This window comes from Apis dorsata, unplaced genomic scaffold, assembly GCF_000469605.1.
Source record: "Apis dorsata unplaced genomic scaffold, Apis dorsata 1.3 scaffold_631, whole genome shotgun sequence".
Taxonomy (NCBI): Eukaryota; Metazoa; Arthropoda; class Insecta; order Hymenoptera; family Apidae; genus Apis; species Apis dorsata.
The window spans coordinates 1,207,937-1,219,050 of NW_006263826.1; the positions used below are offsets into that span (position 1 = coordinate 1,207,937).

Genomic DNA, 11,114 nt, shown 5'->3' on the forward strand with positions numbered 1-11,114 from the left:
TTCGAAAAAATGTATATATTGCATAAAATAGCATTAAATTATAAATGAAGAAAATATACCTTTCCTCTTTTAAACGAGACAGGAACAAATTGACTGTATACCAAATGGAAAAACTACATAATTCGTCTTAGGTGTGAGTAGGTGAGCGGCCGGCCGGATAGTGGGGTTGATAGATGCGGCCCTGGCGGTCAGAAAAATTACGTGACAAACTTTGCATTTACACGGATACACGGAGCGCCTCTTTTCGGTCAAGGAATCACTTTGAAATATTTATCGCGATATCTCGGCAATCACATCTTCAATCACGTAAAATTTAATTTCGAAGGAAAGATAATGTCACACATTAACTTCCTAAGATGAAAATCAGGGCTTAAGCGAGCAAGAACTATCAAAAATCACGCAAGAAATCATCGCGAAAAAATCGCCACGAATAAACAAAAGGTCGGACTCGATTCGAGATTTTCAAAGTTTTCTATATACTTAGCTTAAGGTTATTGAAACAATTTATGATTTCAATATTCGATTCATCGATTGTACTTACCTCTGAGACAAAAAATCACCGTCAGAGAACGTAATTTTTGCGGGAAAACGCGGAAAACAATTCTGTGAAAAACACAGTCCCGTTGCAGGGTGTCTGTACGATGTCCCACTGTTTTGAGGCTACCGCCACCTGACGGTAGAACACACGACCTCTCCCAGGTCCATAGTCCGTTCGCACTAATTCATCGCGTTATTTTAACTAATTCAACCCCTGTCGCTTTATACAAACCGTTATCTATGATATGTTTACTTCGCGAGAAACTCGTACTTACTGACGAGACAGAAAATAGCCTGAGAAAGCCCGATTTTATTCCGATTATCTTCTAGCGAAATTTGGAACAACGCGGCACTTCGAAATCTCTCTATACAATATTTGCAATAACTAACCCCGCGTTATTTGTCGAATTTTACGTTATCAGCGTCACTTAATGACACGTTTGTCGATTGGGATCGTAAACGAATGTAGTGAAGTTTCTCCTCAAAACGAAAAACGTTACAAATAGAGGCGCGTCACAAGGAAAAACTCGATCTGGCACGAGAACGAAAAGGAAGACGCGCCCGTGCGCACCAATGGCGGCCACCGACCCTTATTTACTGAAGTCAAAATGGCTGCCCTTCGGCGTTTCACACGTTCGAAACTTTCAAATATTATTCTTCGTTCTTGTGGCGAACATATTTCATTGAATAGAGATTTACCGATTATTACGCAGGTATTTTACATCAGTGTACTTTATTTTTCATAATCTTATAATGAACGACAAAAAGTTCTTATACATTTCTATAATGATTAATTTTAAGATAAAGTAACGAAGGGCCACGTTAGCGAAATCATTCGAGGTATTCACGTTTTTTAATTTTTATTTAATTTTAATTTTCCAGAAATTTATTTATATTTTTTCATGTTAAATATTCGTGTATAAATGAACATATTTTTGAATATATGAAATTTTTTATCAATTATTAGCAATTGGTAGAAATACGTTAGATTAATAGATATACCAAAAAAAATTTTTGAATAATTGTTAAAGTTGAAAGAATAGAAGTAAAATTAATATTCGTCGTAATATTCTATGATAATTGTGGAGAAAAATATAAATATATTTATTAAAATTTTACATTTTTTTGAAAAAAAAAAATATAGTAAAATAAGAAAATATTTATTTAATATTATACAATAACCTACAAATATTTATATAACCCAAATAACGGTAATAAATAATTATAAATTATTAAAAAAATAATTTGACTTTCTTTAATAAATATTATATATATTATATTTTAATTTTAATTCAAATTTTATTTTAAAAATTCTTATATTTTTAATATATTTTTTTATTATGTATAGAAAAGATGGGGAAAATACAAAAGTTCACCTCAATATACAGAACCTTCTAAATATACGGATTATGAAGTAACAAAAAATCCTCAAGAATGGGAATATGTAGAACGTTTATTTAAACCAAAATCTATACCTATACCTTGTTTAGAAAATAAAGAATATCCATCTGGATGGAAACCACCAGTTTGTAAGTTATTTTATTTCATGTTTATTCATCTATTACAATTTAATATGTTTATAATAAAATTTGTAATTTATTCAATATTATTTAATAGCCAAACCACAAGAATATCCTTATTACATACAACGTACAAAAAACTATATGCAACCTGTCTATCTTGAAATTTCTCATCGAGGATTACGAAGAATAACTACTGTTCGTAAAATTCATGGAAATATCTGGATACTAGAAACTGAATTAAAGAAATATTTAGAAAAAAATGTAAAAAAATCAATTGGTGTTCGTAGTAATGAACTATCTGGTCAAATTCAATTTAGAGGAGATTATGTAAATCTCATTAAAGCATGGATGAATGAAAAAGGATTTTAAATAATATAATCTTAAATCTTAAAATATAATGCTTTTTGTAAATACAAAGAGAATATTTTATTATTAATAATTATTATATTAATTATATTAATATAATTATTTGTTAAAATTCGAAAATAAATAACGAAAATATTTAATTAATAAATTTTTTTTTAGATTCAAAATATTTGTTATTTAAATAATACTCATATAAAATGTAGAAATTTATTGTGTGTGAAATGTAGAAATTTATTGTAGTAATTGAAAAATTAACAACTTCATTTTTGTAAAAATATGCATTATATTTAAAACTATAGTTCACACAAATTAGTATATGGAAGATGAATTATAGTACGTGTAGCAGCATACTTAAGTGCTAAATGTATTTATAATTTTCTGTTTCTATCAAAAATCATGCTATATGCTTTTTTATTAAACAATAACAAATGAATAAGATAACTTCTTAATTCTAATAAATTATTTTTGTTTATGATATACATATTATTAAAAAACAATTTATAAATTAAATAATTTAACGCAACTATATCAAAGAAAAATTTCTACGAATATATATGCTAAAGTAAATATTATGTCATTCATATTTCATTAAAAATTAGCAATGTTCATATGATGCTAAAATAAATCCAAATACTAGAAAACGTGCATTAAAACTAATTTTAGAATAATATTTTAAACGCGACGTAAACTTAAACAATAAAAGCATCAAGTTAGACAGTAGAAATCTATGGGAAGGAACATTGTTCTTTTTTGAAAATCACCCTATTTCAGTACAGGATTCTAAGGGTTTGCATGTAAAATTTGATAATATTTTATCAGTTTTTTACGTTTATTTCATGTGAACGAAGTGTTCTGTTTAATAATAAGCATATGGCAAATTTTTACTTGAAAATTTTTCCTTGATTAAATTTACGTCCTTCTTTATCGGTCCCGGTCCAGCTAAAGTACTGTTGAACCAATTGTTTTGTTTCTTCTTTAGTTGGATCTAATTTAGTCCAACTGTATGATTCATAATCTACCTGCCAGTCTGGGCATAACTGTTTAAAAAAAAATACTACTGTTATTTTAAATTATTAACGTATAATAAATATTTAAAATATATATATATAATATAATAGATATTAAAAAGATTAAAAGCACTAACCGTGAAAGCAAGCTCTTGTCCTCGCCAAACCCAAATACCACTGATGCTACTGTCATTATCTGTACCAAACAGACAAGCACTGGCAAATGCACCTTTTCGCATCTTATCTAATCGTTGATACATTCCACTTATAAGATTGCAAGACATAAAAACCTATACAAAATACATAAAAGATATATAAATATCAAGAACTTATATTTGTATTCAAATATGATAGATATAATGTTATATTATTCTTATTTTTATTTTACCTTTGTTAGTTCATTATTATATTTATATTCTCCAAGCCAAATACTATAATGTTCCGGATCAAATTTTTGCCAAAAATAAGGTATGGACTTCACCTCATCTTCATTGGAATAAAATCTTTTAAAATCATCAAGATCGAAATTACCTTTAGGTAATGTATCAAAAGGATTTGTAGTTTTAGGTTCAGCAGCTAAAGCAGCATCTGCTGGATCTAAATCTTCAATGGTTTCTTTTTTAGATTCCTTTATTTCTTTTGATTCTTTTTTAGATTCCTTTTCTTTTTTTTCTTTCTTTGAGGACTATAAATGTTATATTTTATTATAATATCAAATAATGTTATTTTTATAAAATGAAAAATATAATACTCACTTTTCCTTGAGTTTCTGCAAATTTTTTTGGATCATATTCAAGAGTTTTCTCAGCCAATTTAAAGGCACCAATTACAGCCATTGACTCAGGTTGATAAATGACTGTTTGAAACCACCGATTTACATTTTGATATGGTTTACGTAAATTTGGTTCCAGAATATATTGATATAAATGAAGTAATGTCATGGCTACACTAATATCTGCTAATGTCAATCGTTCTCCAACCAAATAAGTACGTGTAAGTAAATGAGAATTGAGGGCAGTCAATGCTTTTTTTACATCATCTTTAGCATGTTCTACATTCTATAATTTTAAATTATAAAATGACTTATTTTCAATTTCATAAACTATATGAAAACTTAAGAACTTACATTTGTATGCATGTCATTTAATACATATATAAAAATCATATGTATTTTAATAAATGTGCCAATTTTTATATATCTCCTTGAGTTACAAAAATAATTAGAATATCAAATTATTTTTGCCTTTTAAAGGAGAATTTATGAAAATAATTTTATTTGTACCTGTTTATTATATGGCATAATTCCGAGCAATGGGAACACCCATGCACAACTAGCTGGAAGAATTTCAGAATCTGCAAAACCAAACCATTGAATGATTTCTGCACGTTCAAGATCAGTTTTGCCTTTTAATTGATCATTAGCCACTAAAAAATAAAAATTTTTGTTATACATTATATAATTTCAATTATTTAAATGTCACATAATTATGATTCTTACCATAATAAGCAATTGCATTGCTTTCTGTGATATACTTTCCATCACATGTTTCAAATGCTGGAACCTAACATAAAAAACATAATAAATTATTTTAAATTTTTAAAAGACAATTAAAAACAAAAAAAAAAATAGAGAAAATAATACAATTATTCAAATGATATATAAAAAAGGATATGAAAATTTATACTCTATTCTTTTCCCAATTTAATACAAATTATTTGTTTATATATATTGTTGTCAATAAAAAATATACCAGCTGGTTCTTTGAAAAAGACATATAGATGAAGAACGAAAATAAAAAAAATTAGAAATAATTCTACCTTGCCTAATGGGAATTTCTTTAAAAATGCTTCGGTTTTATTTGTCTCGCCGAAAACGAAATCATCTGCAATCTTAATTTGAGCACCGGAATACTGAGCTGCAATAAGCACTTTGTAAGCTCTGAAGTTTTCCGGATACGTGTAAAGTGTCTGAAATAAATCGAGACTCCATTAGTTGATTTCTACATTAAATTTCATTTTTGCTAATATTTATGTTTCTATTTATTTAACATAATGACGATGTTTAATAGTTCAAATTGAAGGAGAAAAACTTACTCCAGACGCCATTATATCCAGCTACGGGAAGAGGAAGTTGAAGGCCGGTAAAGATCGTTTTTCTCAAGTATATGAAATCCCTACACGTAATAATAGATATGTCCTTAAGACGTAGCCACAATGCATGCATATTTTACTTTCATGAAATATCTTAAAATTTTTTATTAAAGTTCAAATTTTAACGATAAAATAAAAATATTAATAGTTGATTTGATAATTATTAGAAATTTTTTTACAATAACTCTACAGTATAAAATATAAAATTAACGACAATTATCAAATACAATAGATAAATATATTATTTCGATTGACTAATCAATAAAAATTTATACTTCACATTAACAATTTTATATATATTGCTTATAATCAATTTGCTTATTAAGTATTTTCTTAAATGTTCCAACAATTTTATAAATGTTAATAATTTAATACTGAATTTTTAATTATATAAAACAGTATATATCATACATACATTTATTATGTACGTTTATAAATTATGTAAGTTTATAAAATTGAATCTTTGTTATTATATTTTATTTATTATTAATTAAAAATTTTATATAACTTGTTTTCATGTAACTTATATTTTTATGTTTCTTATAATTTTATTTTTTCAATGTTGTATATCTAATATACCTATATTATATGATCATAATCCAAAAATGGCAGCGTTGAAAGATGTTGTTCCAATATACAAAAATTTAAAAGAAGAATGGGCAGCTTCACCATGCAATTTGAAAAAGTGTGGTGAATTGCTCAATCAATTGAAGGTGATCTAGAAAATAAATTTTCACTTTTCTATTATTTAAAACATTTTTGACATTGTGAACGACATTTAACCTTATTTTTATAGTCTGTCAAAAATGGATTGTCATTGTATCAACTACATAATATATTGATTAATTAAATAATTACTTTTCGCAGGTTGGTCTTACACATTTGATGTTTCTTCCAACATCTAATAGTACAGCAAGTCAAAATGAATTGCTTATAGCTCGTAAATATTAATATATAATTTTTAAAGAAAAATTTTCTAAAACTTTATTATTATTATTATATATATAAACTTATAATTGCAGGTGATATTTTAGAAATTGGTGCACAATGGAGTATAGTAACTGAAGATATACCTTCTTTTGAACGTTATATGGCACAATTAAAATGTTATTATTTTGATTATAAATCAGGATTAATGGAATCTGCATATAAATATCACCTTCTTGGGTTAAATCTTTTATTCTTATTATCTCAAAATCGTGTAGCTGAATTTCATACAGAATTAGAATTATTACCTTCTGATCAAATACAATCCAATGTTTATATTAGACATCCTTTAAGTTTAGAACAATATTTAATGGAAGGTTCATACAACAAAATATTTTTAGCAAAAGGTAATGTACCAGCAGCATCATATAATTTTTTCATTGATATTTTATTAAACACTGTTCGGGATGAAATTGGAGCATGTATGGAGAGTGCATATGATAAGATTTCTATTCAAGATGCTTCAAGAATGCTGAATTTAAATTCAGAGGAAGACATGAAAGTATTTGCAGTGAAAAAGAACTGGAATTTAGCAAAAGATGGTTATTTTTATTTTAATACAACAAGTGAAAAGAAAACTGAAGAACCAATTCCCAGTGCAGACTTGGCTACATTAGCAATTGATTATGCAAGAGAGCTTGAAATGATTGTTTAACCATATGTATTTTTCTGTTTTTTATAAATAAATAAAGTTTGTCATATAATTATTATGAATCAATATTTTATATTTTTCTTAAATTTTATATAAAATTTTTTTTCCTAAAATATAATATAAAAATAATATTTTTTTCTTGATACAATTATATATTAATACTTATATTAATTGAAATAATGATCTTTTATTAAAATTTCATGATATAAATCATGTTTCCTTTCATCAATATTATAACTTCTTTAAAAATTAGAAGATATATTAATATATATAAATTTTTCCTGAATATAATTGATATTCAAAAGTCTCAAGATCATACAAATTCAGACCATAAAAATCTCGAAAAGAACATAATTAAAATAATATTAAATGTAATGCAATACAATTACAATACAAATAATAATCATACTTTCTGTCCATTTAACTGTCAAATTAAATGAAATTATTTATTAATTTTTAAAAACTGGAGATTTAATAGGAACCAAAAAATTTTTTGAAATATGCATATGTCTTTAGAAATTTCAAATATGTATTGTAAAATATAACATGAATACTTTTTTTTATTTTGTAAAAAATATTTTTTTCCTGAGTCAATAAAACGAACAAAATCGAGAAAAAACCACTAACAATTCTCAAAACATCTCCTCTCACACATTTCTGTATCATTTAATCAAGTATCTGCTACATCTACTTTTATATTTTTAGGTTATTTATATTTTTTGCGGTATCAGAAAAAAGAGGATCTGTTAAAATGCTTCGAAACTATGAGGGTGTTCGATTTCTTTCGAATAAGCAAATGGTGATATTTGATATTGGTAGCGCATACACAAAGTATGTGTATTTATTTTTACAAAAAATTCTACTATCTTAATACATTGACATTAATTTGAAAATAGATTTGGTTATGCGGGCGAGCCTACTCCACGTGGTATAATAAGAACAGAAATTAAGTGTCCAGAAACTAAAGAACTTCGAAGAATTTACGATTACAAAAACACAGAGGATTTATATCAATTGCTAGTCGAATTTCTTCATGCTTTATTTTTCAGGTACAAATCATATATTTTAGCATATATTTTATTTTATTTTGTATTAATATTCTATTTTTTGATGCAGACATGTTGTGTTAAGTCCAAAGGATGCGAGAATTGTCATTTTGGAATCTTTATTATCTCCTACACAATTTAGAAATACATTAGCTAAGGTATTATTTAGGCATTTTGAAATCGGATCCTTAATGTTGTTACCTACCCATTTAGCAACTATTAGCACTTTGGGTATCAATTCAGCTTTAGTTTTGGATGTTGGTTATAAAGAAGCTACATTAATTCCAATTTTTGAGGGTGAACCAATTCTAAAAGCATGGCAAGCTCTTCCTTTAGGTGGCCAAGTTGTACATGAGTCAGTTAATTAATTTATAATACGTATCTTATTAATTTCATACTAATATGATTTGTTTAGTAACTCTTACATTTTTATAATAGATATTTGATGAAATCTCTAAAAGAATTATATCCTAATGTAGATGTAACAGAAAAAATGGTAGAAGATATAAAAGTAAGAACATGTTTTGTTACTACATTGGAAAGATCTATTAAATTAGGAACAACAGAAGCTCCTAATCCTCCTCCATTTGTTAAATATCCTGGAGTTAAAAGTATTGATATTCCTGGTGAAGTTAGAGAAAAAGCATTTGAAGTATTATGGGAAAGGGATAATGATAATCTTAGTCTACCTACTATGATTTTAAATGCTATTATGCAGGTATATTTCTCATATATTTTTTAATGAAAAAAATTAGTTTTAGAACATGTATTTTTATTACAGTGTCCAATAGATGTTAGACGAGTCTTGGCAGAAAATATACTCTTAATTGGTGGCACAACAATGACAAAAGGATTTGCAAGTCGTCTTAAATCTGAGCTTTTAAGTCTTGTAAGGAGTGATCTTTATTCTGAAAAATTAAAAATTCAAAAATTTATGTTTCACACTGCACCTAGCAAACCTAATTATACTGCATGGTTAGGTGGTGCTATCTTTGGAACTGTAGATTTACCATTAAGATGTTTGACAAAAGAAAATTATTTAAAATCTGATAGAGTTCCAGATTGGGTCAGTTTGATAGATAATCAAAGGGACGAATTAATCACTTTAGAAACTTAAAACATTGCCTAATTCAATAAAACGATATTTTTTTTTTTGTAACAAAAAAAACATATATATGACATATATAAAATGTAAACAATTTTATTTATTTTCTATTTTTTATTTTTCATATTAATGTCTTAAAAATCTACGAATATTATTGTAATTTATATTACCAAATAAATACAATAAGAATTTTAAAATTTAAAATGTTTATTATTCGTACAAATTGTGTTACAGAATTTATGAAATTATATCATACTATTTATAGAGTTGTAAGTAACGTTAGTTTTTCGTTAAGTTGAAGTTGCGTTTTTATCAATTGTGATAGTGCGACGACCATTAATAAATCTTTTACATTACTGTTAAACATCTCATCAAACTGATCGCTTGACATTTTAGGCACTGAATGTACCATATCTAAAAGTGCACGACCAACCTAAAATAATACAATTCATAACAATTATATAAGAAAGAATTCTTTATTAATTTAAGATTAATTAAGTACTTGATTGTCTGGTGGTTGTTTTCCAGTTAAGACATCATCGACATATGCAAGTACTTGTTCCAACATGGAAGAAAGTTTAGCACTAGCTTCTGCTATCTGAGAAAGATCCATCATTGGTTCTATGCCTCCTCCTGTTTTTACACCAGTTATTTGAGCATGTGCTGGTAATTGAGTTTTGGAACAAAGTTGCAATCCAACAATTTCTGGTTCATAACATGTAATCTATAAAAAAAAAAAATATAGTTACTCTACTTTTTATTAATAAATTTTATACTTTAAAGAGTATATTTTAAAGAGTATTTTATAAAATATAATATATTGCATACTTGTACTTTCACTGGGGTGAACATAGAACCTTGTTTTCCATTAGGTACTCCTAATGGAACACATACATAAGCTTTAATTCCCATTCTAGTAGTATTTGCTAATGTTGTATCAACAGTTAAATGCACGGGATTATTGCATTCACGAACATAATATTCATGAATAACAGAAGAATGAGTAGTAACCTAGAATTATTTCAATATTTTCATTTATATTAAAAAATAAATTTAATAAAATTAAATTTTTTGAAATATTAATTACTTCATTTCCGGTTGCCCACCATCCGACAATATTTTCTTGTGCGTTAACTCTATGATTCAATTCGTATAAGTCGATTCCATATGTTAAATCAGCTTCTACTTGACTTTCAGATTCTTTGTGTGGAACACAAAAACAGTTTGTAACTTCAACCATTCCTTTTTCAGCAGTACCTATGTATATTAATTTATAATAAACTTTTTTATAAAGCAAAAAACTTAAATACTGTCAAATTTTGTAATTTAATAACTTTATATTATAATAAATATCATACTTTTATGTGCATGATAAACTTTAAATTACCTAATAATGTACCGATAACACGATGAGATTCCGCTTTTCGACGTTCGTATGCATCGACAATTTGAAATAAAACTACGGGATGAACTTTTACAGTCAGGTTAAGCGCCATATCTTTTTCACTTTTAAGTATCGTACATGATAAAAGGAAGTTTTAATGTATATTGACCACGTTATTTTTTTAACTTAGAATAATATTCATATAGAGAGGAATACACAATTATTATTTTCTTATCCATTCAACCAATGATTATTATCTAGATAATAAATTACTATTTACTAAATCTATAATAGATTTATGTAATTAAAAAAGAAAATGAAGTTAAATATATATATATATATATATATATATATAT

At 26.3% G+C, this 11,114-nt stretch overlaps 6 protein-coding genes across 7 annotated transcripts in view; 3 read left to right on the forward strand and 3 right to left on the reverse strand.

The window, feature by feature from the left end:
* Positions 1 to 993, reverse strand: part of LOC102675923 — a 9,978-nt gene extending 8,985 nt beyond the window's left edge. Inside the window, exons 1-2 of the mRNA XM_031513280.1 lie at positions 542 to 993; positions 60 to 181 (exon numbers count right to left, since the gene is read on the reverse strand). The gene's annotated coding sequence lies outside the window, so the exon portion shown is untranslated. The remainder of the gene's footprint in view (positions 1 to 59; positions 182 to 541) is intronic.
* Positions 704 to 2,842, forward strand: LOC102673568 (probable 39S ribosomal protein L49, mitochondrial). Its single transcript, XM_006621592.2, has 3 exons — positions 704 to 1,250; positions 1,886 to 2,066; positions 2,155 to 2,842. The coding sequence occupies exons 1-3, from the start codon at positions 1,146 to 1,148 to the stop codon at positions 2,427 to 2,429; spliced, it is 561 nt and encodes a 186-aa protein (XP_006621655.1). The 5' UTR covers positions 704 to 1,145; the 3' UTR covers positions 2,430 to 2,842.
* Positions 2,690 to 5,686, reverse strand: LOC102673433 (elongation factor 1-gamma). Its single transcript, XM_006621591.2, has 8 exons — positions 5,528 to 5,686; positions 5,252 to 5,401; positions 4,932 to 4,995; positions 4,716 to 4,858; positions 4,189 to 4,491; positions 3,822 to 4,118; positions 3,571 to 3,723; positions 2,690 to 3,463 (listed from the first exon to the last, which is right to left on the reverse strand). Exons 1-8 carry the CDS (start codon positions 5,537 to 5,539, stop codon positions 3,308 to 3,310), a joined length of 1,278 nt encoding a protein of 425 aa, XP_006621654.1. The 5' UTR covers positions 5,540 to 5,686; the 3' UTR covers positions 2,690 to 3,307.
* Positions 5,687 to 6,141: 455 nt separating this feature from the next.
* On the forward strand, positions 6,142 to 7,279 carry LOC102673219 (26S proteasome non-ATPase regulatory subunit 8). Its single transcript, XM_006621589.2, has 3 exons — positions 6,142 to 6,297; positions 6,452 to 6,524; positions 6,607 to 7,279. Exons 1-3 carry the CDS (start codon positions 6,190 to 6,192, stop codon positions 7,224 to 7,226), a joined length of 801 nt encoding a protein of 266 aa, XP_006621652.1. The 5' UTR covers positions 6,142 to 6,189; the 3' UTR covers positions 7,227 to 7,279.
* Positions 7,280 to 7,728: 449 nt separating this feature from the next.
* Positions 7,729 to 9,578, forward strand: LOC102672992 (actin-related protein 10). Of its 2 annotated transcripts, XM_006621588.2 has the most exons (6): positions 7,729 to 8,054; positions 8,120 to 8,272; positions 8,340 to 8,624; positions 8,708 to 8,987; positions 9,051 to 9,158; positions 9,250 to 9,423. In XM_006621588.2, the coding sequence occupies exons 1-6, from the start codon at positions 7,975 to 7,977 to the stop codon at positions 9,271 to 9,273; spliced, it is 930 nt and encodes a 309-aa protein (XP_006621651.1). In that variant the 5' UTR covers positions 7,729 to 7,974; the 3' UTR covers positions 9,274 to 9,423. The 2 variants fall into 2 exon arrangements, with proteins under 2 accessions (XP_006621651.1, XP_006621650.1); XM_006621587.1 differs by having other exon boundaries at positions 9,051 to 9,578.
* LOC102672860 (eukaryotic translation initiation factor 3 subunit F) lies at positions 9,564 to 10,985 on the reverse strand. Its single transcript, XM_006621586.2, has 5 exons — positions 10,762 to 10,985; positions 10,462 to 10,631; positions 10,203 to 10,385; positions 9,877 to 10,098; positions 9,564 to 9,807 (listed from the first exon to the last, which is right to left on the reverse strand). The coding sequence occupies exons 1-5, from the start codon at positions 10,868 to 10,870 to the stop codon at positions 9,634 to 9,636; spliced, it is 858 nt and encodes a 285-aa protein (XP_006621649.1). The 5' UTR covers positions 10,871 to 10,985; the 3' UTR covers positions 9,564 to 9,633.
* Positions 10,986 to 11,114: the final 129 nt, after the last annotated feature.